Source organism: Oncorhynchus tshawytscha, linkage group LG33 (genome assembly GCF_018296145.1).
Source record: "Oncorhynchus tshawytscha isolate Ot180627B linkage group LG33, Otsh_v2.0, whole genome shotgun sequence".
Classification (NCBI taxonomy): Eukaryota; Metazoa; Chordata; class Actinopteri; order Salmoniformes; family Salmonidae; genus Oncorhynchus; species Oncorhynchus tshawytscha.
In genome coordinates this window covers 36,038,701-36,066,141 of record NC_056461.1, presented here as the reverse complement: position 1 = coordinate 36,066,141, position 27,441 = coordinate 36,038,701, and the positions used below count along the sequence as shown (strand labels likewise).

General features: G+C 41.0%; 2 protein-coding genes across 2 annotated transcripts; one reads left to right on the top strand and one right to left on the bottom strand.

The window, feature by feature from the left end:
- The first annotated feature begins 5,196 nt into the window (after positions 1 to 5,196).
- Positions 5,197 to 8,295, top strand: LOC112231339 (peptidyl-prolyl cis-trans isomerase FKBP2). The gene is made up of 6 exons (XM_024398041.2): positions 5,197 to 5,326; positions 5,786 to 5,943; positions 6,620 to 6,732; positions 6,937 to 6,983; positions 7,412 to 7,447; positions 7,574 to 8,295. Exons 2-6 carry the CDS (start codon positions 5,788 to 5,790, stop codon positions 7,633 to 7,635), a joined length of 414 nt encoding a protein of 137 aa, XP_024253809.1. The 5' UTR covers positions 5,197 to 5,326; positions 5,786 to 5,787; the 3' UTR covers positions 7,636 to 8,295.
- An 82-nt stretch (positions 8,296 to 8,377) lies between these two features.
- On the bottom strand, positions 8,378 to 12,747 carry LOC112231338 (protein phosphatase 1 regulatory subunit 14B). The gene is made up of 4 exons (XM_024398040.2): positions 12,191 to 12,747; positions 10,461 to 10,544; positions 10,217 to 10,249; positions 8,378 to 9,990 (listed from the first exon to the last, which is right to left on the bottom strand). The coding sequence occupies exons 1-4, from the start codon at positions 12,383 to 12,385 to the stop codon at positions 9,904 to 9,906; spliced, it is 399 nt and encodes a 132-aa protein (XP_024253808.1). The 5' UTR covers positions 12,386 to 12,747; the 3' UTR covers positions 8,378 to 9,903.
- Between the last annotated feature and the right edge of the window lie 14,694 nt (positions 12,748 to 27,441).

Below are 27,441 nucleotides of genomic sequence, written 5' to 3'. Positions count from 1 at the left end.
GGCCGAATACTTTCGCAAGGCACTGTATCTGACATCGCTCATCTCTGGCTCCTCCATCACCTAGGCTCTCTGCCCTCCTCCCACAAGTAAACGGTGAAGCCACTTTTGCAGAACATTTCAGCAACATAATTAGTTTATACAGGTGTGGCTCAGGCTCTCTCCCAGTAACAAAGCTAACGATCGCTGATCCTCTCCCCTCAGTTTTTTGCACCCTCATAATCCCCTTAATTTGGGATGTTTGGTGAGCTTGCTGTGACAAGGGGGTTCACCGTGGGTTAGTGTATGCTCCCAGCATGACAGAACACGAGGGGGAGGAGAACACAAATTCCCACAGAATGAGGTCAAGTACTTAACTGTCATTAGTATTCTTCATGATTTTAATATCAATCCATTAGCCTAATACCTTAGTGTTAAGTCTTGTTAATTAAATGAAGCCCAGGTTTCTTTAGAGAAGAAAAATGCCACCTTGGTGCAGAGCTGAGATTTGTCCATTAGTACAATCATGTTTGTGGTCTAATGAGAGGAGTGGGAGTGTTAGGAGTGTTTATCAGACAAAATTAGTACGATTGGAGCATGGCTTTGATACACAGAACTTTGCAATAGGATATGTTAGAATATAGAAATATAGGTCTTCTGTCAGACTTTGTAAACGTTGGCATTGTAAATATTCCACTTTGTGCAATTGCCTGAAGATTTTTTCAAACAGCCCTCCAATCCCAGACTGGTAATTAGTCACCAGGGAAGTTATTAATAAAGCTTAACTACCATCGTAAATTCCTGCTTTTTTATTTTTTATTTAAGAAGAAAATGGATAAATACCACAACAGGCTGATATATATTAGAGATTACTGGCTCTTATGTCTTGCTACCATTGAATACTGAGTCAATCCAATATCTGAATTTAATGAATCGTTCTTAATATAACATATTTATGTTTGAAGTACATTTTATAAAGCTGTACATATTGATATGATATAATCCCTCAAGGTCTGTGGGATACTTGCAGCTTTCCTATTTCGTGACCTGTTTTGATGGGATTTGTCTTGCCACTGTGCCGTACAATACTCTGTGTGGCAGCATTAAACATAGTTCAATAAGTCTGTTTACAACCGAGGTGTGCTTGTTTCCTGGATACTGTTTTCTAATAATCCTCTGATTTAGAAATGAAGATGTTACTCTGGATTCCCCCGGGGAAGCCTGAAGTCAAGTCTATGAATTACTCATCTCTAATGTCAGCTCTCTGCGCTCATGCAAAAACAGAAGCCACAAACACACCAACAATATGAATAATGCAAGTATCCCAGCTGTCAAAACAAGGATCTTAAGATTCTGACATAGGGTTGAGGACTGAATTTGTTTTGGTGGTAGAAAGGGCTTGTTTAAGTTTTCAAAGTATATGTCAGGCTACCCACAAACTGTCATTTCTAAATGAAAGCAGTTTGCTGCACATTACAAATTTTCACGATTTGGACATTAATCCCCTTTCCAACGCTAATAAACGTGGAAATGTGAGCAGCATTTTGGATTCCGAGTTGAATTAGTTAGGGAGCGTAAACAAAGTACTAACTTTTTTTACATTCAAATGTCAATAGCTCCTTGCTCATGTGACCTACTGACTTCAAACAAGGTTCAGAATGTACACTCAGTGGGCCTACACATTGCACAACCTTTAGTTCGTCCATTTTCATCTCACCCATTTTTACATTCATATTTCAAACGTTCAAATTTCAACAGCTCCTTGGTCATGTGACCTACTGACTCCAAACAAGGTTGAGAATGTACACTCAGTGGGCCTACACAGTGCACATCCTTTAGTTTGTCCATTTTCATCTCACACGTTTTTACATAAATTTTTCTCAATTTTACATTTCAATAGCTCCTTGGTCATGTCACCTACTGACTTCAAACAAGGTTCCGAATGTCCATTGACTACCCTTCTATATTGCACACCCATTAGTTTGTCCATTTTCATTTCACACGTTTTTCCATTAAATTTGTAAACTTTGTAATTTCAATAGCTCCTTGGTCATGGCACCTACTGGACTCAAACGAGGTTCAGAATGTCCACTGATTACCCTTCTATATTGCACACCCTTTAGTATGTTAATTTTCATCTCACGCAATTTAACATTAATTTTTCTAACTTTCAAATTTCAATAGTTCCTTGATCATGTGACCTACTGACCTCAAACTACTTTCAGAATGTCCACGGACTGGCGGAGACGGGCGCCGCGAGGAATCCAGTGCGGTAACGCGACCGATCCTGGAGAAGCTTGCGGGATCCCCTGGGAAAGTTCTCTTTTCTTTGTGATGAACAGGACGCCCTGGAATGGGTTCGCCCCGAGAGAAGGGCCCAAGCCCTGGAAAGCATTGCAGTTTCATTATTGTCTGGTGAGCTATCCCTGGCCCTTGAAAATCTGGGGGAGAGGGTGTGAATCTCACACCGGGCCGTACCCGTATCCACAGCAGGTCTCCAAGGCGAACAGCCTCTGGCATGTTATGATAATGTAGATAAGGGAAGTTGGCAAAAAAGAGACGGAACTTTGGGATAAGGATTGGCTCTAAGGGCTCGGTCGGTCGGATTGCGCTCGAGCTGCGGCTTGGGGAGCAGTCGCTCCATTGCACTCCTTTCGCCACTATTGGAAGTTTTTTGTGCGGCTCATCTCGCGGTCTCTTGTCCGTGGTCTCGCAAGGGACTGTGTGTGGGGGTTTGAAGGCGGACCGGTGGGGGGTTAGGTCAGGCGGTTGGTGGCGGCAACTCTGGACGTGCGCCGGACCCTTCTCGTGGATCTCCCCAGCTACGGTGCTCGCCAGCCCCACACATTGTAGGTGGGGTGGTCTCCTTTACACACTAGACTTGAGGCGGAGCCTAAACCCATTGGCCCCGCAGTGATAGGGCATTGCATTGATCTGGCTCATGACCTACGGAGTGGGGAGAGGTATCTCCAGCTTGTCTTGGGAGGGAGGCGTACATCTAATGTGGGTAGGACCATTCACGCCCATTGATTTGCTGCGGAACCATAAAATGGGCGGAAGAAGTCTAGGTTCACACTGGGCACGGATCACTGAATGTCAACTTGATGAAATTCAAAGGAGCGTACCCACCTGTCGCGGTCGCACTCAAATCACCCGTGGGGTAACTGTGACCGCCTCATGTCAAAGTGCTGGTAAAGGTGGTTCCTATGGCTCTGTCCCGGAGGGCTGACTAGGCTAGCAAATTATTAAAAGGGGATGATTATTTTCTGTTACTTCTTCTGAACATCCGGTCGATGGTGCCGCTAGATACAGCGAGGGATATTTGGTTCTCAAGCCTATAAGTATTGCGCTGGCACTTGATGTCGATTGGGTGTAAAAATCCAGTTAAAGTCCGCTGAAGGTTATTAGCGGGCAACTGCCCAGTTTGTAAGACTCGAATGGATGTCAATTTGATTATATCTGACTGTAACATGCTACCCTTCGCGGTCACACTCAAACCACCTTTGGGGTGGCTCTGACCCCCTCATGTCAAAGTGAGGAAATTCGATGAAGTGGGGATAAACGGCGGGACATAATTAAGAGTCTCTTGAGGTAGCCAAATGCCTCGTCATCTCATTAGTGATGCGCTGGAATGGATGAACCAGAAACGTATGAGATGAAAAGGGACCAACTAAAGGGTGTGCAATATAGAAGGGTAGTCATTGGACATTCTGAACCTTGTTTGAAGTCAGTAGGTCACATGACCAAGGAGCTGTTGAAATTCAAACATTTGAATAAATAATTTAAATAAATAATTTAAAATAGTGCGAGATGTTAATTGACAAAAAAAAAGTGTGTGCGATGTGTGTCTATGCCATCGGGTTAGCTAGAACCAGTTTTTAGAAGTTTTAGAAGTAATGGTTAAAGAGCTTTTGAAATTAGAACATTTTGATTTGTCACTATGATGACGGTCCCTAACTGCCTTTGGTGGACCTAAGGAAAACTACAGGCAAATATCCATTGAATATCCAACCTGAATCTGTCTTTGCCTCAGTAGTCTGAATGTAGAGAGAGAATGAGGCAGGCTGTATATATTTGGTGTGCATGGCAACGATAACCTTTATAATGGTTTCTCTCTCTGTTTTTCTGTTTCTCACTCACACAAACTGCGTCATATGAACCCAAATGGAAAACCTTGTTGGAAAATAATGCCGTAATTACGGTTCAATCGAGTACAGGCTCGATTGGTGGGAAGGCGGGTAGTTGTTGAAGACAACTTAGTAAAGAGGATTCCAAAAGGGTTCTAAGGCTGTCCCCATTGGAGAACCCTTTTGGGTTCCAGGTAGAACCCTCTGTGGAGCTGTTCTACATAAAGCAGTCTACCTGGAACCAAAAGGGTTCTACCTAGAACCAAAAAAGGGTTCTTCAAAGAGTTATCCTATGGGGACAGAAAAATAATCCTTTAAATTTCTAGAAAGCACCTTTTTTTCTAAGAGTAGGTTAAATGGCAAGCTGGAGGAATGTGCATTATTTTGCTGTGCTAATAGTCTATAAGGTAAATAGGTGATTGACATTCCACTAATAGGAAAGAGGAGAAGGTACAAGGTGCTATGCTGATGATACGTGTGTATTCATTCCCATTATGCCTGTAGAATAGGAAACAAAAGTGAATTATGTTATGCTTACTGGATTAAGTTAAATTGGCATTCAGACCAACCTCCTTGATTGAACTTTTGTAAACTACATTACAATGGATGGCTCTCATCTGAAAGGAGGCTAAAAGTGTCCAGGAGGACTTTCAGTCAATATACTGCTATTGATCATACACAGGTAATCACATTCCTGCATAGCTGCATTTTGTGTGTGTGTGTGCACGCATGTGAATGTGTGAGTGCACAACAGGGTGGTGGGAGAAGCTATAGGAGGACAACCTCATTGTAATGGGTGGAATGGAACAGCATCAAACATGTGGTTTCCATGTTTGATACAGTTCCATTCCAGCCATTACAATGAGCCCGTCCTCCTATTGGTCCTCCCATCAGCCTCCTCTGGTGTGCACGCATGAGTGTGTGTGATGATAATTGTGTGTCAAATGATAATTCAAAAATATTGTGCTCCTGTTTGTTGTTATCAATATAATGTAGCTACAACATATCGGTCTGCTTTAGTGCTTTTATTCCATCACATACTTTGCCACCACCTACCGGACAGTTCAAGATTAGCTATTTTCTCTGCTAGCTCTGAGAACGGACCAATAGCATGACAGAAAATCATTGCGTAGACATATCTGGGACATTCATTCAATCACTCGGCTTCGGAAAATTTGGAAGCACACCGACCATCTTTTGTGTTTTATTAAATTAAAACACTGGTAAGCTTCTTGAGAAATTATTAATGACTAGCTTTTTGAAACGCATTTAGGCTCAATACATTTTTTGAGGAACCTAGCTAAAGTAATTGGCATAACGGATATCAGATACTGGCACAACAGATACTAGCTAGCTAACGTTAGCTAACGTTAAGTTAACTAGTTTGCCCCAATCGTCAGGCTTGAGGCTTATAGTTCTATGTAGCCATATAACTATTAAACATACGTTTATGTTTTGATAATGACAATGAAACTTACACACATATGCTCCCATTTATGATTGAATCACAAATAGATTTATAGATGTAGTTAGCTCAGCTACACAGCTTCCATTTTATTTTTCCTATCATGCGCCCATTGATGATGACGTGTAGCAAGTTTATAAACTACGTTAGGTAGCCAGATGGAAGCCTATGAGATTTGCACTCTGTCTTAACATTAACTCTCTCATGTGTACCCCAGAAATGAGGCTTTGTCTGCTGTTTGTGGTCACTCTGGTGTCCCTGGCTCCGGCAGTTCGCGGGGGCGACAAAAAGAAGCTCCAAATTGGTATCAAGAAAAGAGTTGACAACTGCCCCATCAAGTCACGTAAAGGGGATGTGCTGAACATGCACTACACCGTGAGTAAAAAATTGAGATGCTTCTCCATTTAGACACTGAATGAAAAACATGTCCTAAAGCAGTATATATTTTCATTTTAGGCCAGATGTACTGTTAAGGAGTGTAGGCTAGCTTTACTAGCCGACTTCTAAGACCCCATTATATGTAGGGCTGGCTCTGACTGCCAAAACAGTCAAAAAACAGCCAAATACTTCATTTAAACGTGAATTGATTCTCAATTGTGGTATGGTTCTAGAAACATAAAGCCCTCTACTTTCATATCACATCAAAATAATTGTACAAATGCAAAATATACACTTACTATGCAGTGGCAGTCAGTGCTGTTTAAGATCCTATTTAAAAATAATCATGCGCATGCTCTTATTTCTATTGGATGACTGTAATTCATATTCATTTCACCTAGTTCAATTTAACAGCAATAGGTTTAGGCTACTACTTGATACTTTGATTTTCCATATACCCATCATGAAGTTGCTACAACCTAGCCTACGAATGCAAGTTTAGGTACATACAGGTCTTAGGTACAATGTAGGTACATACAAGTCTAGAGAGAAATTTCATGTTATGCACTGCAGTTCTAGCTAGCTGTAGCCTATGCTTTTAGTACTAGATTAATTATTTGATCCTTTGATTGGGTGGACAACGTGTGTTTAGTCAATAACTGTTTGTCTGCAGGGAAAGCTGGAGGATGGAACAGAGTTTGACAGCAGCATTCCAAGGAACCAGCCATTCACCTTTACTCTGGGAACCGGACAAGTCATCAAAGGCTGGGACCAGGGTCTGCTCGGGTAGGTGCCTGTTTTTTACATTCCCCCTGTTGACTACTAGTGTCCTCATGCATTGGATGACTTGTGAGGACTTACATTTGCAGACCGTGTAAAAACTATAGTGATGTTCTTTTGGATATAAGGTGTAAAAAAACAACGACAACATTGATTTCTGACCGCTGCATGCAAGGTTCTTAATCCATCAATCCCACTTTCTCTCTTTAGAATGTGTGAGGGAGAGAAGAGGAAACTGGTCATCCCCTCAGAGCTCGGTGAGTTTGCCCACTGATACTTCACATTTCACTGTCCCAATGACCACTGATACTTCACATTTCACTGTCCCAATGACCACTGATACTTCACATTTCACTGTCCCAATGACCACTGATACTTCACATTTCACTGTCCCAATGACCACTGATACTTCACATTTCACTGTCCCAATGACCACTGATACTTCACATTTCACTGTCCCAATGACCACTGATACATCACATTTCACTGTCCCAATGACCTTTGATACTTCACAGGCTTCACCACATTACTGCTGACTGAATCTAGGTCATTTTTTATTTTATTGCACCTGCTTAGAGTTATATAAACCCATCCATTATTACGCAAGATAAAAGTCTTGCCTTGTAGTCCATTTTCCTACACTCCCACTGTTTTGATCGCTCCATTCACATTACTTATTTTGTAGGATACGGAGACAGAGGAGCACCTCCTAAGATTCCAGGTAATTCAGATATTTCTCTAGATCTACCACTGGCTTGCTCTACAAGTCAGTCTCTAAGGTAACCATGTCTTTATTGTGAATAGCTTTCCACCATATTAGTTTGTAACTACCCTGTGTCTCCAACAGGTGGTGCCACTCTCATTTTTGAAGTGGAACTACTCGGCATCGAGAGGAGGTCTGACTTATAGTGAACATTAACTTAAAACAAAATAAGCTGCCTGTTAGTGCTGTTTTTAAATCACTGTGGCTGCCCTACCATAACTTCTTCCTTAACTCCTACTTACCCAAGACAACGCACAGGGGGACTGTTTCTCTTTAGCATTAGTCGTTGCACTGAAATACTGTATAGTGCTAAAAGCTGTTGAAGATCCTACATAATATAGATACTATTCAACTATAGCTAACATCATATGTAACTGGTACTCCCTGGTGAATTTGAACTCCAATGCCTTAAACATTATACATTTTTGCAAGTAAATAATCATTTTTAGTTCCGCATTCAAAATGGCCCCTTCTATCATTCCAGTGTTATGTTTTTCTAAATGTGAGACCAACTAGCTCTTTGACTTAAATGAATCGTCATTTTTGAGTATTTTACTAGCCTGATAAGTGTAACTTACAGGGTACGTATCATGCTGAGGGAACTAGTCGAACAACACACATGCACTATGGTAGCACAAGGTAAGCGATAGTGCACTGTTCAATGGGTTTTTAGGCTCTATTGAATGGAGTATTTGTCAATGAATTTTAGTTTTGGAATTCCAATTTCACTTCATTGGTAAATAAGACTTGACCAATGTTCATGTTTCAGTTTGTTTAAATTGATTAAAGATATTTGGATTTTCAAAGTGTGACTGCTAGTGTTTTTTTCCTGCAAGATATTTAGCTACAGTACATTACAATAACATCGTAAGTGCACGCAAGTCAGAGTAGGTAAAACACGTATTGAATTTTAATAAAAATGTAACAAATTGTTAAACAGCACCATTAAGTATTGCTACATTACATCACTACAGTTTTGCAATCACATCTTAAACACACACACCACAGATAATGCAGTCGCCTACTGTACCTCCAGCACTCTAAATTAACGCAGTAACCCAGTTCATGATTTGATTCGGTCTTCAATGTGATGCAGGTTCTAGGAGATGCACTGCGAATCTGGTAGTTAAAAGCCTGCCCAAAATAACATCTCAATGGGGTCCAAAAGATTAAGGAATTATAGTAATGAGGTGTACACATGCGGGCGCAGCGAAATGCAGGACCAATTGTCATTCTTTTCAAAGACATTGCTTAATCCACAATAGTCGATACAATCATTGCTGTAGTCTTCTAAGGCCGAAGTCCTTTTCGCAGTGCTTACTGTATGGTTAATGACTAAGTGTTTTGGGTTTGAGAAACAAGTAGAAAGGCCTTCGCTTTATAAAGCTTTTTATCTACTTGGGTCAGGTCTGAGAAACAGACCCACCCCGTCACTCTCAGGCACCAGGGTGGAGGATATGGAGGAGAAACCAGTTGAACCATATGTTATAGTAGGACTCAAAAGCATTCACTGTAGTGAAAGTTCATGTCATGGATTTAAATGGGCTCTAACCCTAATTTGCAAATGTTTTCCTGTGTTTTATAGAGTCAGTCATGCATTATTCCCAAAATGTGTATTTAACAAAAAATGTACGCAATGAAAAATGCGTAGGCTACTGATGTTATTACAGTGCCTTGTGTGGCATGCTGGTGTTTGTCTTTGATAACTGTCCACACTTGCTCATGTCAAAGGTCTAACAGAAAGCATAATGTTCACTCCCAGTAGTCCAGTGTGAAATGTTGAAAAGCCCTTCATGCTTCCCTTTCCAAAAATATATTAGACAGGTGATGACAGTGCTCGGCTTACACAGACTTAACTACCGTTTCCCCAAATAAATCATTCTCAAGTAACACTTTGCTTCTCTATAAATCCTAGTTAAAATGGCATCGTAAAAATTACATGGCTCCAACTATTACCAACCAAGGATAGTTCACTATTTCTAGCTGTTACTATACATACAGTGATGTTGACTAATCAACTAACCAAAGAGTTACATTTGTTAGACTGCATAAAGTTGCATCTGTCATGACTCACTATGAGCTGTCATGAGGTTTATGTACTTGTCATGCTTTGTTGGTGACTTATAGCTCAAGTTAAATGTCATGTTCTTCCTCCATGTCATCAGTTTATCAATGCTGTACTATATTCTGATATTTCAACACTCATCACTTACTACTGTATATGTATAACATGATTATAAATCCACATAGTTTTAACAAAGACAGAGACATAGTAATCCCTGCTGCAGAGATTTGATTGGTCGATCTTCTTCCCTCTACCAATCCTGTTGATTGAAGGATTCTAGGTGCTGAGGGTTTCTAGCTGGGTGTCCCTGTGTAGAACTGAGTTGTAATCAGTTGGGGTTGTTCTGAGGCTAAGGAGAAGATTTTTCATTCTTTTTGGGCGGAGTGCTGAGTTTCTGCAGACCTTTAACCTTCTCTAGGAGAGCCGTGACAAAGTCCTGCAGGAAATGAACAATGGAGGGTGATGTGAGACTGAACAACTGTTAACATACATGTTACTGTATTACTCATTTATTTGAGAAACTCAGTCAAAACAATGGATGGGAAGTTGGTTCCAGACAGTTATTTTCAGTTGATCAGTCACTCTAATTCTGGGTTTAAAGCTTAACAGAAGCAGAATAATAACAGAAGCAGATAATAATCTTATTCTAATTTTGAACTTACATCTGTAGGTTTGTAACAGTCAACCAGCAAACCCTGCGAAACAGTACGAAGTGAAAGAGGAAATTAACTCCATTAGAAGAGCTGAATCCTAACTTGAAATCAACATGGGTAACTGTAAATGCATGTAATGATATGGGAGATTTCCCATCAAATTTTGAGATTGACCTAAAGTAAGGATTCAGCCCTCGATACAAATGAACAATAATGGATATGTATTCAATATAGAATAGGGTTTAGCGGTCACCTTGACCCTGGATGCCCGGTCTCCATCAGTGGGCATATCCAACAGCTCATCCACATCAATCTCCAACTCTGGAATCTCCTCCTCCTGAGAGAGGCAAAGGCAGTGAGAGAGACAGTGATGGTGATAGACAAAGACATAGACACAGAAAATATAGAGAAAACAACAGAGAGGGGAGAGTAGAAAAAACTGTAATGAATATATCAGACAGCCTAAGGATCAAACCAAATATTTTTGCACAGCAGTCTCACCTCTGAACATCCTCCATAGGTCCCCAATGTCCCTAGCTTCCTCCCTCTGCTTCTCAACACAACAGGATGGGCTGAACCCCCTATGTGGTGTGTACTGATAACAATACACACAGACTTCCTGACTGCTGTCTACTCAATTGAACATGACTGTTTAGAAGTAGACATCCCTATAGAAATACAACATTACAATACAATCTCCAGTTAGTACATTGTATTGCTGTTTACATGCCTATAATCTACAGCCCAAGGACCTAGTCAGGAGGTCAAATAGTAGTTACAAGAGCCCACACTCATATAACATAGGCCAATCAGAAAACACTCAGCATCTCCTCTGACCCTGGCACAACCCTGAGTACCAGAGTTGCCTAAATCAAAACACTGATAAATCACATTCATATCTCCCACTATATGTCACCCTCTGCTCCAGCCAAGGTAATTATTAGTTCAATTAGCACTTTGCTAGTCCAGTTGGTCTCTCTGAGGACCATGTGACATAGGTAATGGTCAATGTCGTTACAGTCCAATAATGCATAATGTGCCGGCGCTGCATGTTACTTCTCAACCTATAATGTTAACCATGTTGTTCCCAACTTATCTGATGCATAGGTGCTGCTGCAACACCTTTATGTGAATAGTTAATGTGTTATTGTGTGTCAAAACACCTGATCAATTCAGTGTTCAAGACCAGTGGTTCCTAACTCTGGTTCTCTAGTACCCCTGACAAGCACACCTGAATAAACTAGTCAACTAATCATCAGGCACTCAATGAGCTGAATCAGGCATGTTTGTCCAGGGCTACAACATAAATGTGTACTGTCAGGGGTACTCGAGGACTGGAGCCAATGGACTCTAGACATGACTAAGGGGTGCTTTAAAAATATGTTGTTTACAGGGGGTCATTCATGAAGATGATCACCTCATAGTTGTTCATGCAGAATACATCACACACATGTCATGCAGTATGTGCCAACGCATTTCCATGAAGAAGCAGTGAGGGTGGGGGAGGATATCTATCCATAGTCAATGATATTTCCTTTGTTAAAGACAATCAGGCAGTGCCATTATGTAACATTTGAAGTGGTCATCACATGCTAATCCAACAGAGTAGGCAGGCTGTGCTGTAATTGCTTTGCAGGTGCAGTGGCCATAGAACTCAGTGCCAACCGGCCTATCCTCCTACTTATCAATACATTATGCACACATTTTATTGAAACAGCACATTCGTTCCCTCGCTACCTGAGCAGACACCTAATTTATTCAAATGTCTAGTACTGTATTACAATTGTGGCCACGCCCTACATTGTGTCTGTAAATCCCACTCATATTTGTTTATATTATTGTAGCCCCTAGGTTTTAAGATTACTGCAATCCTATAGCCTACATCAATCCCAATCAAGGTAGAGATCATTGAAAACAAAAACAAAAAACGAATGGTGATTTTTTTTTTTACTGTAAACAAATAATATATGTGTCATTGCCTACCTCACAGTCGTATAAATCCGTTAACTGCTCAATTATCCACTCCTCTAAATTGAGTCGCTTCCTCAGCTCTTTTCTATCGTATTTCACGGTTACCCGGCCTTGCTTCTGGACGACTTCTGAATCCTCGGTACCGGGAGGCGTTTGGAAATAAACTCGCGCTTGAGCGGTTGAATCCTGGCTTGTTAACGTCGCCATTGTCCTATGCCCGTCTAGATAAGACCGGTTCGAAATTAGATGCGGTTATTCGACGTGTATTTCTTATCAGCAGTTTAAATACTGGGTATGCAATACGCTATTGTTCTCTCTGACCGAAGTTGCATTGTATTTTCCAAAATTACTGAGCTACTCATTAAAATAATTTAGGCTAGAATCCTCACGCAAATACTTCAAACAGATTAAATGATCGATTACAGGCAGGTCAAAAAAATAAGTGAGCATACAGAACATTCACCTCCTTCAGCTGTAGACCTACAGTCCTATACTGGTCTAGGCAGAATTGTTGCACAGTCCAAATCCGGTATTAGGCCCTGTCACTTGGTACATTCTAACACATCGTTATTTACCAAGTTAAATATAATATGAATTCAATTGTACCTGTAGCCGAAAAAAATCTTATAGATAAATCACATGGAAATAACTCTTTACGTAATGCATCATTGTAGACTCCCAATCGCCATATTTCTATTTTGGACTATCCCAAGTACCAAATGTCAATGATTATGAATCATGCACCTTTACTTCAGCTTTTTATGGATAGGCCACGCCATTGTGACCTATTCAGACCCCCCACGTTTTTGTGTACTGCCTAACCAATGGTTGTACTGTGTAGGCCTAAGGTGTCAGTTCAGGAGGAAAGTCAAAGGCTTCTTCCAAAATGTATTTATTTGGCATAGTCCAAAATTTTTTTAGCCGAGGACTGACCTTTAGCGACCTACAGTGGGGCAAAAAAGTATTTAGTCAGCCACCAATTGTGCAAGTTCTCCCACTTAAAAAGATGAGAGAGGCCTGTAATTTTCATCATAGGTACACAAAATGAGAGAAAAAAAATCCAGAAAATCACATTGTAGGATTTTTAATGAATTTATTTGCAAATTATGGTGGAAAATAAGTATTTGGTCACCTACAAACAAGCAAGATTTCTGGCTCTCGCAGACCTGTAACTTCTTCTTTAAGAGGCTCCTCTGTCCTCCACTCGTTACCTGTATTAATGGCACCTGTTTGAACTTGTTACCAGTATAAAATACACCTGTCCACAACCTCAAACAGTCACACTCCAAACTCCACTATGGCCAAGAACAAAGAGCTGTCAAAGGACACCAGAAACAAAATTGTAGACCTGCACCAGGCTGGGAAGACTGAATCTGCAATAGGTAAGCAGCTTGGTTTGAAGAAATCAACTGTGGGAGCAATTATTAGGAAATGGAAGACATACAAGACCACTGATAATCTCCCTCGATCTGGGGCTCCACGCAAGATCTCACCCCATGGGGTCAAAATGATCACAAGAACGGTGAGCAAAAATCCCAGAACCACACGGGAGGACCTAGTGAATGACCTGCAGAGAGCTGGGACCAAAGAAACAAAGCCTACCATCAGTAGCACACTACGCCGCCAGGGACTCAAATCCTGCAGTGCAAGACGTGTCCCCCTGCTTAAGCCAGTACATGTCCAGGCCCGTCTGAAGTTTGCTAGCGAGCATTTGGATGATCCAGAAGAAGATTGGGAGAATGTCATATGGTCAAATGGAACCAAAATAGAACTTTTTGGTAAAAACTCAACTCGTCGTGTTTGGAGGACAAAGAATGATGAGTTGCATCCAAAGAACACCATACCTACTGTGAAGCATGGGGGTGGAAACATCATGCTTTGGGGCTGTTTTTCTGCAAAGGGACCAGGACGACTGACCTGTGTAAAGGAAAGAATGAATGGGGCCATGTATTGTGAGATTTTGAGTGAAAACCTCCTTCCATCAGCAAGGGCATTGAAGAAGAAACGTGGCTGGGTCTTTCAGCATGACAATGATCCCAAACACACCGCCCGGGCAACGAAGGAGTGGCTTCGTAAGAAGCATTTCAAGGTCCTGGAGTGGCCTAGCCAGTCTCCAGATCTCAACCCCATAGAAAATCTTTGGAGGGAGTTGAAAGTCCGTGTTGCCCAGCAACTGCCCCAAAACATCACTGCTCTAGAGGAGATCTGCATGGAGGAATGGGCCAAAATACCAGCAACAGTGTGTGAAAACCTTGAAGACTTACAGAAAATGTTTGATCTCTGTCATTGCCAACAAAGGGTATATAACAAAGTATTTAGATAAACATTTGTTATTGACCAAATACTTATTTTCCACCATAATTTGCAAATAAATTCATTAAAAATCCAACAATGTGATTTTCTGGATTTTTTTTCTCTTTTTGTCTGTCATAGTTTAAGTGTACCTATGATGAAAATTACAGGCCTCTCTCATCTTTTTAAGTGGGAGAACTTGCACAATTGGTGTCTGACTAAATACTTTTTTGCCCCACTGTATGTTCTGTTCAGTTTGAAAAGGAGAGCGCAAAGATGAGGAGTACCGGAGGTCAACTTTGATATCTTGCTTCTACTATAATTGATTTGATAAAAAACAATATGTTTCTTGCCCAGGATGTAGGCCTATTTATCAGAGTTATTTATCTCACAATAAGCCAGATTCAAGTAACTTACATTGTGGTGCTGAAACTTGAAGAAGCAGCCGTGGAACAATTAATCGGAAATGGACAGCTCATGGTGCTGAAATTAAACAAATTCAAGTAGGCATAATTCATTTAAAATGTCTTAATTTTAAATAGACTTTACTGATAACAAGAGGGCTTTGTGTTGGAGCCTTTCTCTTCCTATCTAAGAAATAAGAGGTAGGCCTACACGTTTGACAGAAGAAATTAGGCTGCTGCTATATCCATACATTTGTAAGTCAATTCCTCGACTCTTTAAATAGCCTGTCATTGAAGGGCTGTTAAGTTAAAACCAAGACTTGAATTGAGAGGGTATGCCATATGTCTACTTTTTATTAAAGACAATGGCAAATAGCACAGGCCTACCCCTAGTTAGCTTAAGGTTTTGAAGAAAGTAAACGTATCTGATTATGTAAAGTGATCTATAACAGTGCTTTGGTCCATAATGCTTTATGCTAGAAATGAACTGGAAAATACCTGGAAAATACGTGAATTTATTTCGATGCATATTAGGATATCATTGTTTGTTTCAGAGGCTGAGCTACATACAACCTTCTATAGCCGAGGAGACAAAAAATGTACTTTGCCTGGGAAGTAATCCAATTTTGTCACTATCAATTGATTAAGCTATTCACTTTCTGTATAATATAATAGGTTTTAACACAGACAGCTTCTAGGGAAACTCTTAAGACATTCTCTCGTTGGGTTAAGCCATGGAGGAAGAGTAGCCAGCAGTTAACCTTCCATTTTTCTGTGTCATAATCTGTCTGGAGTGGAAAGGTAGGCCTAACTTTTGAAAGGACCATGCCCAGATTCCTAATGATGTCTCAGATTTATTTATTTTCAATCGGGGACAGTTTTGTTGCAAACAAAACACACTGATTTGGCATTGGAGAAATATGATAAGATGAACTCTGTCCATTCTTAGCCTGTAATTTCAGTAATTTGTGTGGTATTATTAGGTTGGGTTTCTGTATAGCACTTTGTGACATCTGCTGATGTGAAAAGGGCTTTATAAATACACTGATTGATTAAAAAACATTCTGCTTATATGTGAAATCATGTAGAATTGCATGTAATGTTTGCAAAATTCAAATTTTTCTCAGACCTGCAAATAAAATGATAGATTCATGCAATGCTTTTACTATAAAGTAGATAATCCCACTTCTGCTCAACCTTCTGTCACGCAGCCCTGTGCAAAATCCCTGCGTTGCCATGTAATGCTTACAGAATGGTTTCTAACAGTGCACATCTAAGGCTCTGGTCTGTAGATATGGTCTCTGCTATCCACTTTATGTTTCATTATTATTTGGGTTATTTTTTTAATTAAAACAAATATTTTTTTACCTTTATTTAACTAGGCAAGTCAGTTAAGAACAAATTCTTATTTACAATGACAGCCTAGGAACAGTGGGTTAACTGCCTGTTCAGGGGCAGAACGACAGATTTGTACCTTGTCAGCTCAGGGATTTGAACTTGCAACCTTCCGGTTACTAGTCCAACACTCTAACCACTAGGCTACCCTGCCGCCTCTACACTCTAACCACTAGGCTACCCTGCCGCCTCTACACTCTAACCACTAGGCTACCCTGCCGCCTCTACACTCTAACCACTAGGCTACCCTGCCGCCTCTACACTCTAACCACTAGGCTACCCTGCCGCCTCTACACCCTAACCACTAGGCTACCCTGCCGCCTCTACACTCTAACCACTAGGCTACCCTGCCGCCTCTACACTCTAACCACTAGGCTACCCTGCCGTTATAGGAGAGGGTCACTCTTTTTTCATGTGTTCATGGAGGGTTCAGGTCAAATCTATTTTGCTGAAGGGAGGGGCATCCGTTTTCATTTCAGAGGTCTGATTTTCTCCAAATAGCCCTTATTATCAATAACATTCACTCCCTTAGGTTAAATTAATTGGGTGAAAAAAAAGACTAAATTCCCTTTACATTGATTACTTTTTGCAAATCCAACCAGTTTTCCACGTTGATTCAATGTCATCACATGTACTTTTTTGGTTGAAATTATGTGGAAACAACGTTGATTCAACTTGTTTTTCCCAGTTGATATTAACACAATTGTAATGTGAAATCAACGCTATGAAGAAAGCAAGATAAGTGAGAAAGGTCATTGTGAAAAAGGTAAGCCTACCACCAGAGGTCAGACAGCAACCATTATTCCTATCTACAGTACCTGGGAAGCAATGCCTCATCCTTACCATTGTTGACAGTGTTGTCATTCCACCACTGGAGGGCCAGAACAGTGACATTAATGATAATGTATCTATGAACACAGAGGCCATGGGGATAAGGCTGGCTGATATTGAAAGATTATTAAGACTCAGATTAGATGGAAGTGGTGAGGGAAGCAGGGGTGAAGATCAACCGATGCAGGGATTTGGTCATGCTTGGAGCTTGGTGAAGGGCAACTGTAATGTTTGATAAGATGAAAACACTTCTCTGGAAATGTGGTTCCAAGCCACGTCCTCTATCATCATACCATTTCAATATGACATGGTCCCAACGGTTACTGACATACAGTCTGGCCAAGAAACACCTACTATGTTGAGCCTTCAGATGGCATCTTTTCTTTCCAGCCGGGCTGATGGTTGACAGTGGAGCCAGTGGAGTATCCCAGCTGAACAATATCCTGGCTGAGAATGTGCCTGAGCAGGACCTGCAAATTCTATCTGTGTATTGCAGCCTGGGGGGATTTCAGAGTTTGTGTACCTCCATCCCTTCATCCCTAATGTAGCATGTCATTGGCTCCGTGGCCATGTGTATCAGTGATCTAGATTAGAGCAGTATGGTCCTCCATGGCACAGTTTCCTCCTCCCTCCTCATTCTCTGTGAATGCTCTTTGTCAAGTGAAGATTGCACTGTCCTACAAAAAGCCAATAAAAAATACATAAGGATTTCACAGGAGTGGCTCGGTTGTTTAAAAGTTAATCAGCAAAATGTAGCAAAGCGTAAAAGCTCTTCCTTTAAGTGTGTGGAGGGGGTTGAGGGTCAAATCTACCGTAACAGAAAGCCTTTTAGCGTTAATATTTTCAAGTTTAAAAAAATACACACAAACATGAACTTTCTAAGCAGAATTCCATTTTCAATGATCTGACAGGTGTGAAAAACTGTGGTGTCTTACTGTTCAAGGGTTATGCTGGTACTGATGTGATTATCATTAAGTGTGTGGAACTCTAGCAGGGCATTTTCACTTGATTTAGGCACCAGACATTTGGGAGAATGGGGATGGATGTATTCCGTAGCTCTGAAGTTCAGTGTTACAGTGTGATTGAAATTTAAAGGCAATGTTCCCACGCTATTAGAGACTGCATTCACGGTAAATGCTGCATATGTCGGCTCAATATGACATTTAGATCGCACAGTCTTTAATATTTCAGCGAGCTTCCCCATTCTCATCTTACCTGAATTATTTGTGCTCTATTGCAACACACCCACCAATATTACATGTATAATTCAAATGGAAAACACTGGATCAAGTGGTGCTACATACAGTAGCATAGCTGTGTATCAGAGTAAATCAAGTGGGATAACATTAGCCATGTCTTTGGGTTGCTTTTCTCTGGGTCTGATTCATCCTCACTCTTGGAGCTGGCACTATGAAGACAACTAGCAAGATTCATTGTCCAAAACAGCCAAGTTAGTTTGGATGAATTTTATTGTATTTACGGTGCCTTCTGAAAGTATTCAGACCCCTTGACTGTTCCACATTTTGTTATGTTACAGCCTTATTCTAAAATGGATTATATCAAAAATAAAATCCTCATCAATCTACACAAAATAACCAATTATAACAAAGCAAAAACAGGTTTCTAGAAATGTTAGCAAATCTATTCAAAATAAAAACAGAAATTAAAAACACAAAATTAATCTCAGGGGCATCCTGTTTCCACTGATCAATCTTGAGATGTTTCTACAACTTGATTGGAGTCCACCTTTGGTAAATTCAATCGATTGGACATGATTTGGAAAGGCACACAACTGTCTATATAAGGTCCCACAGTTGACAGTTCATGTCATCTCTGCAGATCCTCTTAAGCTCTGTCAGGTTGGATGGGGAACGTTGCTGCACAGCTATTTTCAGGTCTCTTCAAAGATGTTCAATTGGGTTCAAGTCCTGGGGGGGTCCTGTTGGAAGATGAACCTTCACCCCCAGTCTGAGGTCCTGAGCACTCTGGAGCAGGTTTTCATCAAGGATTTCTCTGTACTTTGCTCCGTTCATCTTTCCCTCGATCCTGATTAGTCTCCCAGTCCCTGCCACTGAAAAACATCCCCACAGCATGATGCTGCCACCATGGTTCACCGTAGGGATGGTATTGGCCAGGTGATGAACATTGTCTGGTTTCCTCCAGATGTGGGGTGTCATGCCTTTTACTGAGGTGTGGCTTCCATCTGGCCACTACCATAAAGGCCTGCTTGGTGGAGTGCTGCAGAGAGGGTTGTCCTTCTGGAATGTTTTCCCATCTCCACAAAGGAACGCTGGAGCTCTGTCAGAGTGACCATCGGGTTCTTGGTCACCTCCCTGACCAAGGCCCTTCTCCCCCGACTGCTCAGATTGGGTGGGCGGCCAGCTCTAGGAAGAGTCTTGGTGGTTCCAAACTTCTTCCATATAAGAATGATGGAGGCTCCTGTGTTCGTGGGGACCTTCAATGCTGCAGACATGTTTTGGTAGATCTGTGCCTCGCCATAATCCTGTCTCAGAGCTGTATGGACAATTCCTTCGACCTCATGGCTTGGTTTTTGCTCTGTCATGCATTGTCAACTGTGGAACCTTACATAGGCAGGTGTGGCCTTTCCAGATCATGTCCAATCAATTGGATTTAACACAGGTGGACTCCAATCAAGTTTTAGAAACATCTCAAGGATGATCAATGGAAACAAGATACACCTGAGCTCAATTTCGAGTCTCATAGCAAAGGGTCTGAATACTTATGTAAATAAGGGTTTTTAATTTTTTATATAGTTGCAAAGAAACAGTATGTTTTGCTTTGTCATTATGGGATATTGTGTGTATATTCATGAGATTTACTGTATGTGCTGGGTACATGCTATACTATATGTGCTGGGTACATGCTATTTTTACAAAACAACTCAAACTCATTTCCCCCACAGCAATATCCATGTTCCAATTGCATAAGTCATTATATGAAATTGTTTTCATTTGTGACACTGAACAAAATTATGTCACTGAGCAAAAAGTGTGTCCTTCATGTGTCAGATGACCAACACCTTCAGTTTAGATACATGACAAGCATACTTGAACAGAATGGAATCAATTTCCAATAACAACTATGTGCAAGTGATCCACTGACCATTAAGCTGAGTCATGCATGAATTGCTGCCGTGGCAACTGCGATGTGTGATGGATGACAGTGAATTACAGTGGAGGAAGTTGTTACTGCAGTGCACAGGAAAATACAGCTGGCAATAACAATAAGTCTGGCTCAAGTCACTGTGTCATAAAAACAATGTTTCAATGTTTTCCTCTTATTTAGCGCCCTCTGGCAGCAAGGTTCTGTTACCTTAACTGATTGAGCTCAACAAAGCATAGACATACGGTACACATAATGACATCCCACTGGGCACACACTGGTTGAATCAACGTTGCTTCCACGTCATCTCAATGAAATGATGTGGAGCCAACTTGAAATAGACATTGAATTGATATCTGTGCCCACATTTCTCCAAGCACATCCCTTAGCTTTTTACAAAAACAGAGGCGGGGTGTCCACCTTCAACTGCGGATTGGCACTTTCAAGACATACCCAGATGGACAGCCACGTTAAACAGTTACAACTAAGAGCAGATGTATGTAACGAATCCTCACGGAATCCATTCAAACTACAGGCAAGAACCAGAAGGTTTCACTTGAGGTAGAATCCTTTTCTCAGGATGAGAGGCTTGTGGCAGGTGCGGAGGAGGTTTCCCCCCAGACCTTTTTCAACGACAAAAATAAAGTGTTGCATAACAATACTAATCCTAAACACAAATCCTGGTAGACATCTATGTGGATTAGGTGCGCCAGTGTTGGGGAGGGGTACACTGCACGCTCAGAGAGGGAGGAAGGATGGGCAATCTCCCATGCAGAGGCAGCCGCAGGGTTTTAGACACACTTGACAGTCCAAAGACGCTTAGCCATCACTGAGAAAATGCTGCTTTTCCTTTGGGTGAAGCCGAACATTAATATGCAGAGAATGTGATTCAGCTCAAATGCATTATTAACTACCAGCCCTACATCTACGTTCAAACTTGTCCAGCTCTGGTATTTGATGTGCCTGAGCTCGCGATTATCCCATCAGTATGAATATATACACTATATATACAAAAGTATGTGGACACCTTCAAATTAGTGGATTTGCCTATTTCAGCCACACCCGTTGCTGACAGCTGTATAAAATTGAGCACACACCAATGCAATCTCCATAGACAAACATTGGCAGTAGAATGGCCATACTGAAGAGCTCAGTGACTTTCAACGTGGCACCGTCACAGGATTCTATCTTTACAACTAGTCAGTTTGTAAAATTTCTGCCCTGCTAGAGCTGCTCAGGTCAGTAATAAGTGCTGTTTTTGTGAAGTGGAAACGTCTAGGAGCAACAACGGCTCAGACGCGAAGTGGTAAGCCACACAAGCTCACAGAATGGGACTGCCGAGTGCTGAAGCGTGTAGCCCGTACAAATCGTTTGTCCTCTGTCGTGGAATAATCAGAATTTGTTGGTAACATATGTAAGATGTTTTATATTCATCATATGTTTGTAAGTTACTTCTCATCAAGAATGTTATTTTTGTATAATACTGTGGCAGGGTTGCAGTTATCTGTTCAATGTCAAGACTAAGTTGCATGGGCCGCAGAGAGGGGAGAGGTCAAAGTATCATCATGTGTAAACATATCTCTTGGCTCCACAATGTCTGTGTGCCAGTCAGTGTGTCTCTGTGATCTTGTCAAGATAGGATTGGTTGTATTTAGAGTTGGTTGTATCTAAATGACAATTTGATATATGCCTGTTGATATGGAGGATTGGTTTATGGTTCTGGGGTTTGAGAAAGGAGACAAAGCTGAACGATGAATTATGCCGATGCTGTCTTATCCTGTGTGTGTCTTTGCCATAAAGGACCTAATTTGAAATGTGGAAGGGGCTCTCAGAGAATTCATGGTTAGACACTGAATTGCCTGAGAGTCACAGGATTGTGATAGAGCTGATATAATTAAAGATGGACTTTGATAACTAACTCTGACTTGTGTGTGGTTTGCTCCCATGATTTGGTAAATAGAGGAAATTTCCACGACACCTCGCAACACTCACTACAGAGTTCCAAACTGCCTCTGGAAGCAAGATCAGCACAAGAACCGCACACAAACCTAAGATCCCCATGCGCAATGCTAAGCGTCGGCTGGAGTGGTGTGAAGCTCGCAGCCATTGCACTCTGGAGCAGTGGACACGCGTTCTCTGGAGTGATGAATCACGCTTCACCTTCTGGCAGTCCGATGGACAAATCTGGGTTCGGCAGAACGCTACCTGCCCCAATGCATATGGCCAACAATTATTTTGCTTTTATTCCCTCATCATCCTGGCCCAGTCATATTGCTTTAGACTTCTCTGCTGCAGTTTAAGTAATTTAATTATTAGGGGTATTTACGGCAGCTCAGATTTTTTTGTTCTTCCTTGTCTCTCCCTTTCTCTCGTTAATGACTGTTTTGCATTGCTGTGCAGTTCTCCTGTCTTTGGGGGAATATGTCTGGGTCGGGAACCATCTGTCAGACATTCTGGTAACACCGGATCTTAGAAAGCAATGTCTCTCCCCAAGAATGCATTTATTTAATTTTCATTAAAACTTAGTTTCTGCCATTTTGGAACTTGGAAGATGAATGTTAATTTTCAAAATGAAGAAAATGTGAAATTCAATTAAGAAATGTAATGCATTAGAGAACAGCAAAAACATTCAACATGACTGTGCAATTGGAATATAAGAATGCTTGGAAAGTAATACTCTTTCATGTACTCTAGCGCTCACTCACGCACTCACTCACTCACTCACTCACGCACTCTTTGTTGGGAAGTATACGCAACCATAGACCAGAATACAAGACAATAATACTGTAGTGTCACAGGTCGGCTCATAGCCTGTGGTAAAAATGAGGGGACAAGAACAACAGGTATAGGCCAATCAAAAAAGTTCTTTATTATAAACCAAACTATCTACTTTAAACAAAGAAAAAGGAATGAGGTGTGAAAGTATCATAATGTAAGGTGTATGTAAAGTGCAGGGGTGCGTGAATCTGTGTGTGTGAATGACTGAGTGAAAACTATGCAAAACTACAAAGGAACAAACACAACAGGATCATACCTGGAGGAGCAGAGAGAGAGAGACAGAGAAGAGTGATTAGAGAAGCCTTTTAAATACCCTGAGCCCAGGTGACTCCAATCACTAATGACCCTGCTCTGCCTGCAGGAGGAACCGCCCCTGCACTGCAAAGGAGGAGCCGTGACAGTAGAACAATTACTGAATGTTTAGATGAGTGCAGTAGGTGTTGGGTCATTCCACCAATTTGGTACTTTTTGAGATGTGTAACTTGGTTAAAAAAAAACAACATTTGATTTCATCAAATTCTGTCATAAAGAGAATTTAATAAAAAAACAAGTTTTCCCATCTCAAGAGGTAAATTAATAAAAGAGTATAGTAAGTACCAAATAAAGTAACACAGTTGACTGTAACACAGTTGACCGTAACACAGTTGACGATTTCATCGTAAATCAGCCATAAATCCTCTTGTGAAAGGGGAAATGTAAGTTTGTGTGCAACAGGGAGAGGGGCAATTGGCTGCAAGCTTCACAAAAAAAAGAAAATTGTTCAAAAAGCCTGTCTTTCTAACAGGACTGACGTGTTCTGCTCGACCTGCTCAGTTTTCCACCACAAAACACCAGAAATAGTAGATCCAGCTCACCTGCTTTTACACTATGATTTGACTATTAGTTGTTCAATGTTTATTTTGATTACATTTTTAAAAATTACAATCGTTTCATCATATTAAAACGAGAGTTCAGTTGACGTAACAGGGTTGACCTTAAAATGAGGGACATTTTTTTTGTTTGTTTTTATGAATCACTAATCACATAATAAATAATAATCTTCAGAAAGGACTTTGTGAAAGCAACAAAATAACTATGGCTTTACAATGATGCTGAAAACTTGAGGAAATGTTGGGATTAAGTGGTTTAAAATCTTCCTGGAAGTCACAGAGGGTGTACTGAGGGACATGTCAAAATGTAGAATTTTGTCACTTTAGCAAGTCTTTATTTATATTGAATTATCCATGTGGTTTATATTAAAGGGAACTTCACTAAATATAACAGGCTTTTCAAAATCTAAATTGGTGGACAGTTTCTGATTAAAATATCAAAGGGACAGGCCTCCCGGGTGGCGCAGTGGTTAAGGGCTCTGTATTGCAGCGCCAGCTGTGCCATCAGAGACACTGGGTTCGCGCCCAGGCTCTGTCGTAAACTGGCCGCGCGGAGGTCTGTGGGGCGATGCACAATTGGCCTAGCGTCGTCTGGGTTAGGGAGGACTTGGCTGGTAGGGATGTCCTTGTCTCATCGTGCACCAGCGACTCCTGTGGCGGGCCGGGCACAGTGTGTAACCAAGGTTGCCAGGTGCACAGTGTTTCCTCCGACACATTGGTGCGGCAGGCTTCCGGGTTGGATGCGCGCAGTGGTATATGTGTAGTGTATTGTGTATTGGAGGACTTTCAACCTTCGTCTCTCCCGAGCCTGTTGTAGCTACTAAAACAATTGGATACCATGAAAAAGGGGTAAAAATGTTTTTTTTTAAATATCAAAGGGACACAAAAGGCACTCATTTCGTGGAACAACCCAGATATTTCTGTCAAATAGTATTTAGTTTAATTTAGATTGTCGAAGGATTGCTGAAAATACAAACTGGCCAGCATAATGCATCAACAGCACCATACAAACATCATGCAGAACACAACTCAAACAGTGCAAAATACTTTTTAAATAGGAAGTTGAACCATATAAATACATACTCCATCCAATGTATCATACAGTAGTTGTGTTGCTAAACTTTCCTCATGGCGTGGGGGCTCTATCATGACTCACTATCCTAGGGCATCCATGTCCGCTAGTCTTTTCCTGAGTGCGCTCTCTCTGTTTCTCTCTCTCTCTTCTCCCCCCCCCCTCTCTCTCAATAAGATTAACTCTTTCACAATACCTAATTTACTTTATAGTGAGTCAGAGAGACGAGGAGAATGACCTTAAATGGAAATTACAACCAACATGCCCACCTAACTGCAACGACAACAGACAACACAATGACAGAAAGACAATGACTCTTTGAGAGGTCGCCTAGCAACAAGAAACACTAAAAATACATGCAGAGGTGCACACTTTATCTTGCCTCTATTTGCTACAAGTATATGAATAAATGTATTAAACACACTTCAAAATATGAGCACATGAACTTTTGTTACAGCCCAAGGACCAGAGAAATCCTTTGAAGCTGCAGAGCAGAAACTTCCCTCCCAGGGGTGCCCATACCTGGAAAACAAAATCTGATTAAGGACAATATCAACAATAAGGATGTACAGTACTGTGCTTTTTTTCTGTGATTTATGTTTAGTGTTCAATAGGCCAGAATTAATAATACATAGTATATTATAGAATATTGATTGTTCATATTGACTATACATGCCCTTGAAATTTTATTGTGATCTTTATCCTCCTGTGCTATGCTTGGTGTCAAACCAACTCTTGATACTGAAAACTGTCTGGAATAACAATTGAGCTATGACATTTGACATCTGGCAAGGCTTACGACAGGTCAAGCGTCTAAATTATTTAAATTCATTTTTACTCTCATAGATAACAGATCAGAAAATAGCTTTCTACTGCTGAAACACTACAGTAACCAGCCTCAACTGGGTAATAGGAGAAAAGTTCAACTGATAAAGAGGGGATTGGGGGAAGAGGGAATGCCTGGTTCTGCAGGGTACAAGGGTGGCATGGTTTCACTCCAACAGAGTCATAATTGCTTGATTCATATAACCTTGACTTTGGATTGCTCTTTAAAGCAAGCCTGGTGCCTGGCCGTACAGGGACTGATATGAGATACACAGGCATTCAGTAGAGGCAGATCTTCTACCAGAGTTGAGGACTCTGGTAGAAAGTCAGACTTAGTCACACCTAAGGGCTCTTTTCAATCCGTATCCCGGAAGATCCACGTTACAGCTGTGTATATAACCAGCTTCTCAGGCTCCAACTCAGTGTGCTTCATTCTAGAGGGCGACTGATTAATCGGAATGACCGATTAATTAATGCCGATTTCAAGTTTTCATAACAATTGGTAATCTGCATTTTTGGACACCGATCATGGCCGATTACATTGCACTCCACGAGGAGACTGCGTGGCAGGCAATGCTTCAAACATTGTGCTGTTTATGACTTCAAGCCTATCAACTCCTGAGATTAGGCTGGCAATACTAAAGTACGTATTAGAACATCCAATAGTCAAAGGTATATGAACTACAAATGGTATAGAGAGAAATAGTCCTATAATAACTACAACCTAAAACGTCTTACCTGGGAATATTGAAGACTCCTGTTAAAAGGAACCACCAGCTTTCATATGTTCTCATGTTCTGAGCAAGGAACTTAAATGTTAGCTTTTTTACATGGCACATATTGCACTTTTACTTTCTTCTCCAACACTTTGTTTTTGCATTATTTAAACCAAATTGAACATGTTTCATTATTTATTTGAGACTAAATTGATTTCATTGATGTATTATATTAAGTTAAAATAAAAGTGTTCATTGTTCATTCAGTATTGTTGTAATTGTCGTTATTACAAATATATATATATAAAGATTGGCCGTTTAATCGGTATCTGCTTTTTTTGGTCCTCCAATAATCGGTATCGGCGTTGAAAAATCATAATCGGTCGACCTCTTCTTCATTCTATATCTAGAGGACTCCAGATATCTCCAGGAGTGAAAATAATCATTTTTGTCTTAATCTGTTGTTGTCTAGTATGGTGTTTTTGCTAGCTAGGGCCGTTTACGACTCCTACCGAAGGTGGCTCCCCTTCCCGTTCGGGTGGCGCTCGGCGGTCGTCGTCACCGGCCTACTAGCTGCCACTGATTTTTTTCCTCCCCCTCCTTGTCTGTTTATTGGTTACACCTGTTGTTAATTTGGTTATTAGTTGGGCTTTATTAGCCAGCCGGCCCTCCTGCTCTTTGTGCGGGATGGTTCTATGTCTGCAAGAACCCTGGCTAACAATTTGAATCACCAATACAAAATTGGGTTTAATTATTTATTTACTAAATACCTAACTAATCACACAGAATTCACATACACACAATTAATCATAACTTGATTACAAATTACGTCATAAAGGTAAACGTCCCTAGAGGGCGGAACAGATATGACAGCTTGTTACACAAAAGAAAAGAGTCTGGGTTGAGTGAAAGAGTGGAAGACAGGAACAAAGGCGAAGCTGTGCTATCGTAAATACAG

What these genes read in the sequence shown, in the direction of transcription:
- LOC112231339 (XM_024398041.2), top strand. Translation starts at nt 5,788, where the DNA reads ATGAGGCTTTGTCTGCTGTTTGTGGTCACTCTGGTGTCCCTGGCTCCG. An exon ending in TGCTGAACATGCACTACACC is followed by an intron (nt 5,944 to 6,619) that starts GTGAGTAAAAAA and finishes GTTTGTCTGCAG; the next exon opens with GGAAAGCTGGAGGATGGAAC. An exon ending in GGTCATCCCCTCAGAGCTCG is followed by an intron (nt 6,984 to 7,411) that starts GTGAGTTTGCCC and finishes CTTATTTTGTAG; the next exon opens with GATACGGAGACAGAGGAGCA.
- LOC112231338 (XM_024398040.2), bottom strand. Translation starts at nt 12,385, where the DNA reads ATGGCGACGTTAACAAGCCAGGATTCAACCGCTCAAGCGCGAGTTTAT. An exon ending in CGGATTTATACGACTGTGAG is followed by an intron (nt 10,545 to 12,190) that starts GTAGGCAATGAC and finishes TGCCTCTCTCAG; the next exon opens with GAGGAGGAGATTCCAGAGTT. An exon ending in ACTGTTACAAACCTACAGAT is followed by an intron (nt 9,991 to 10,216) that starts GTAAGTTCAAAA and finishes CATTTCCTGCAG; the next exon opens with GACTTTGTCACGGCTCTCCT.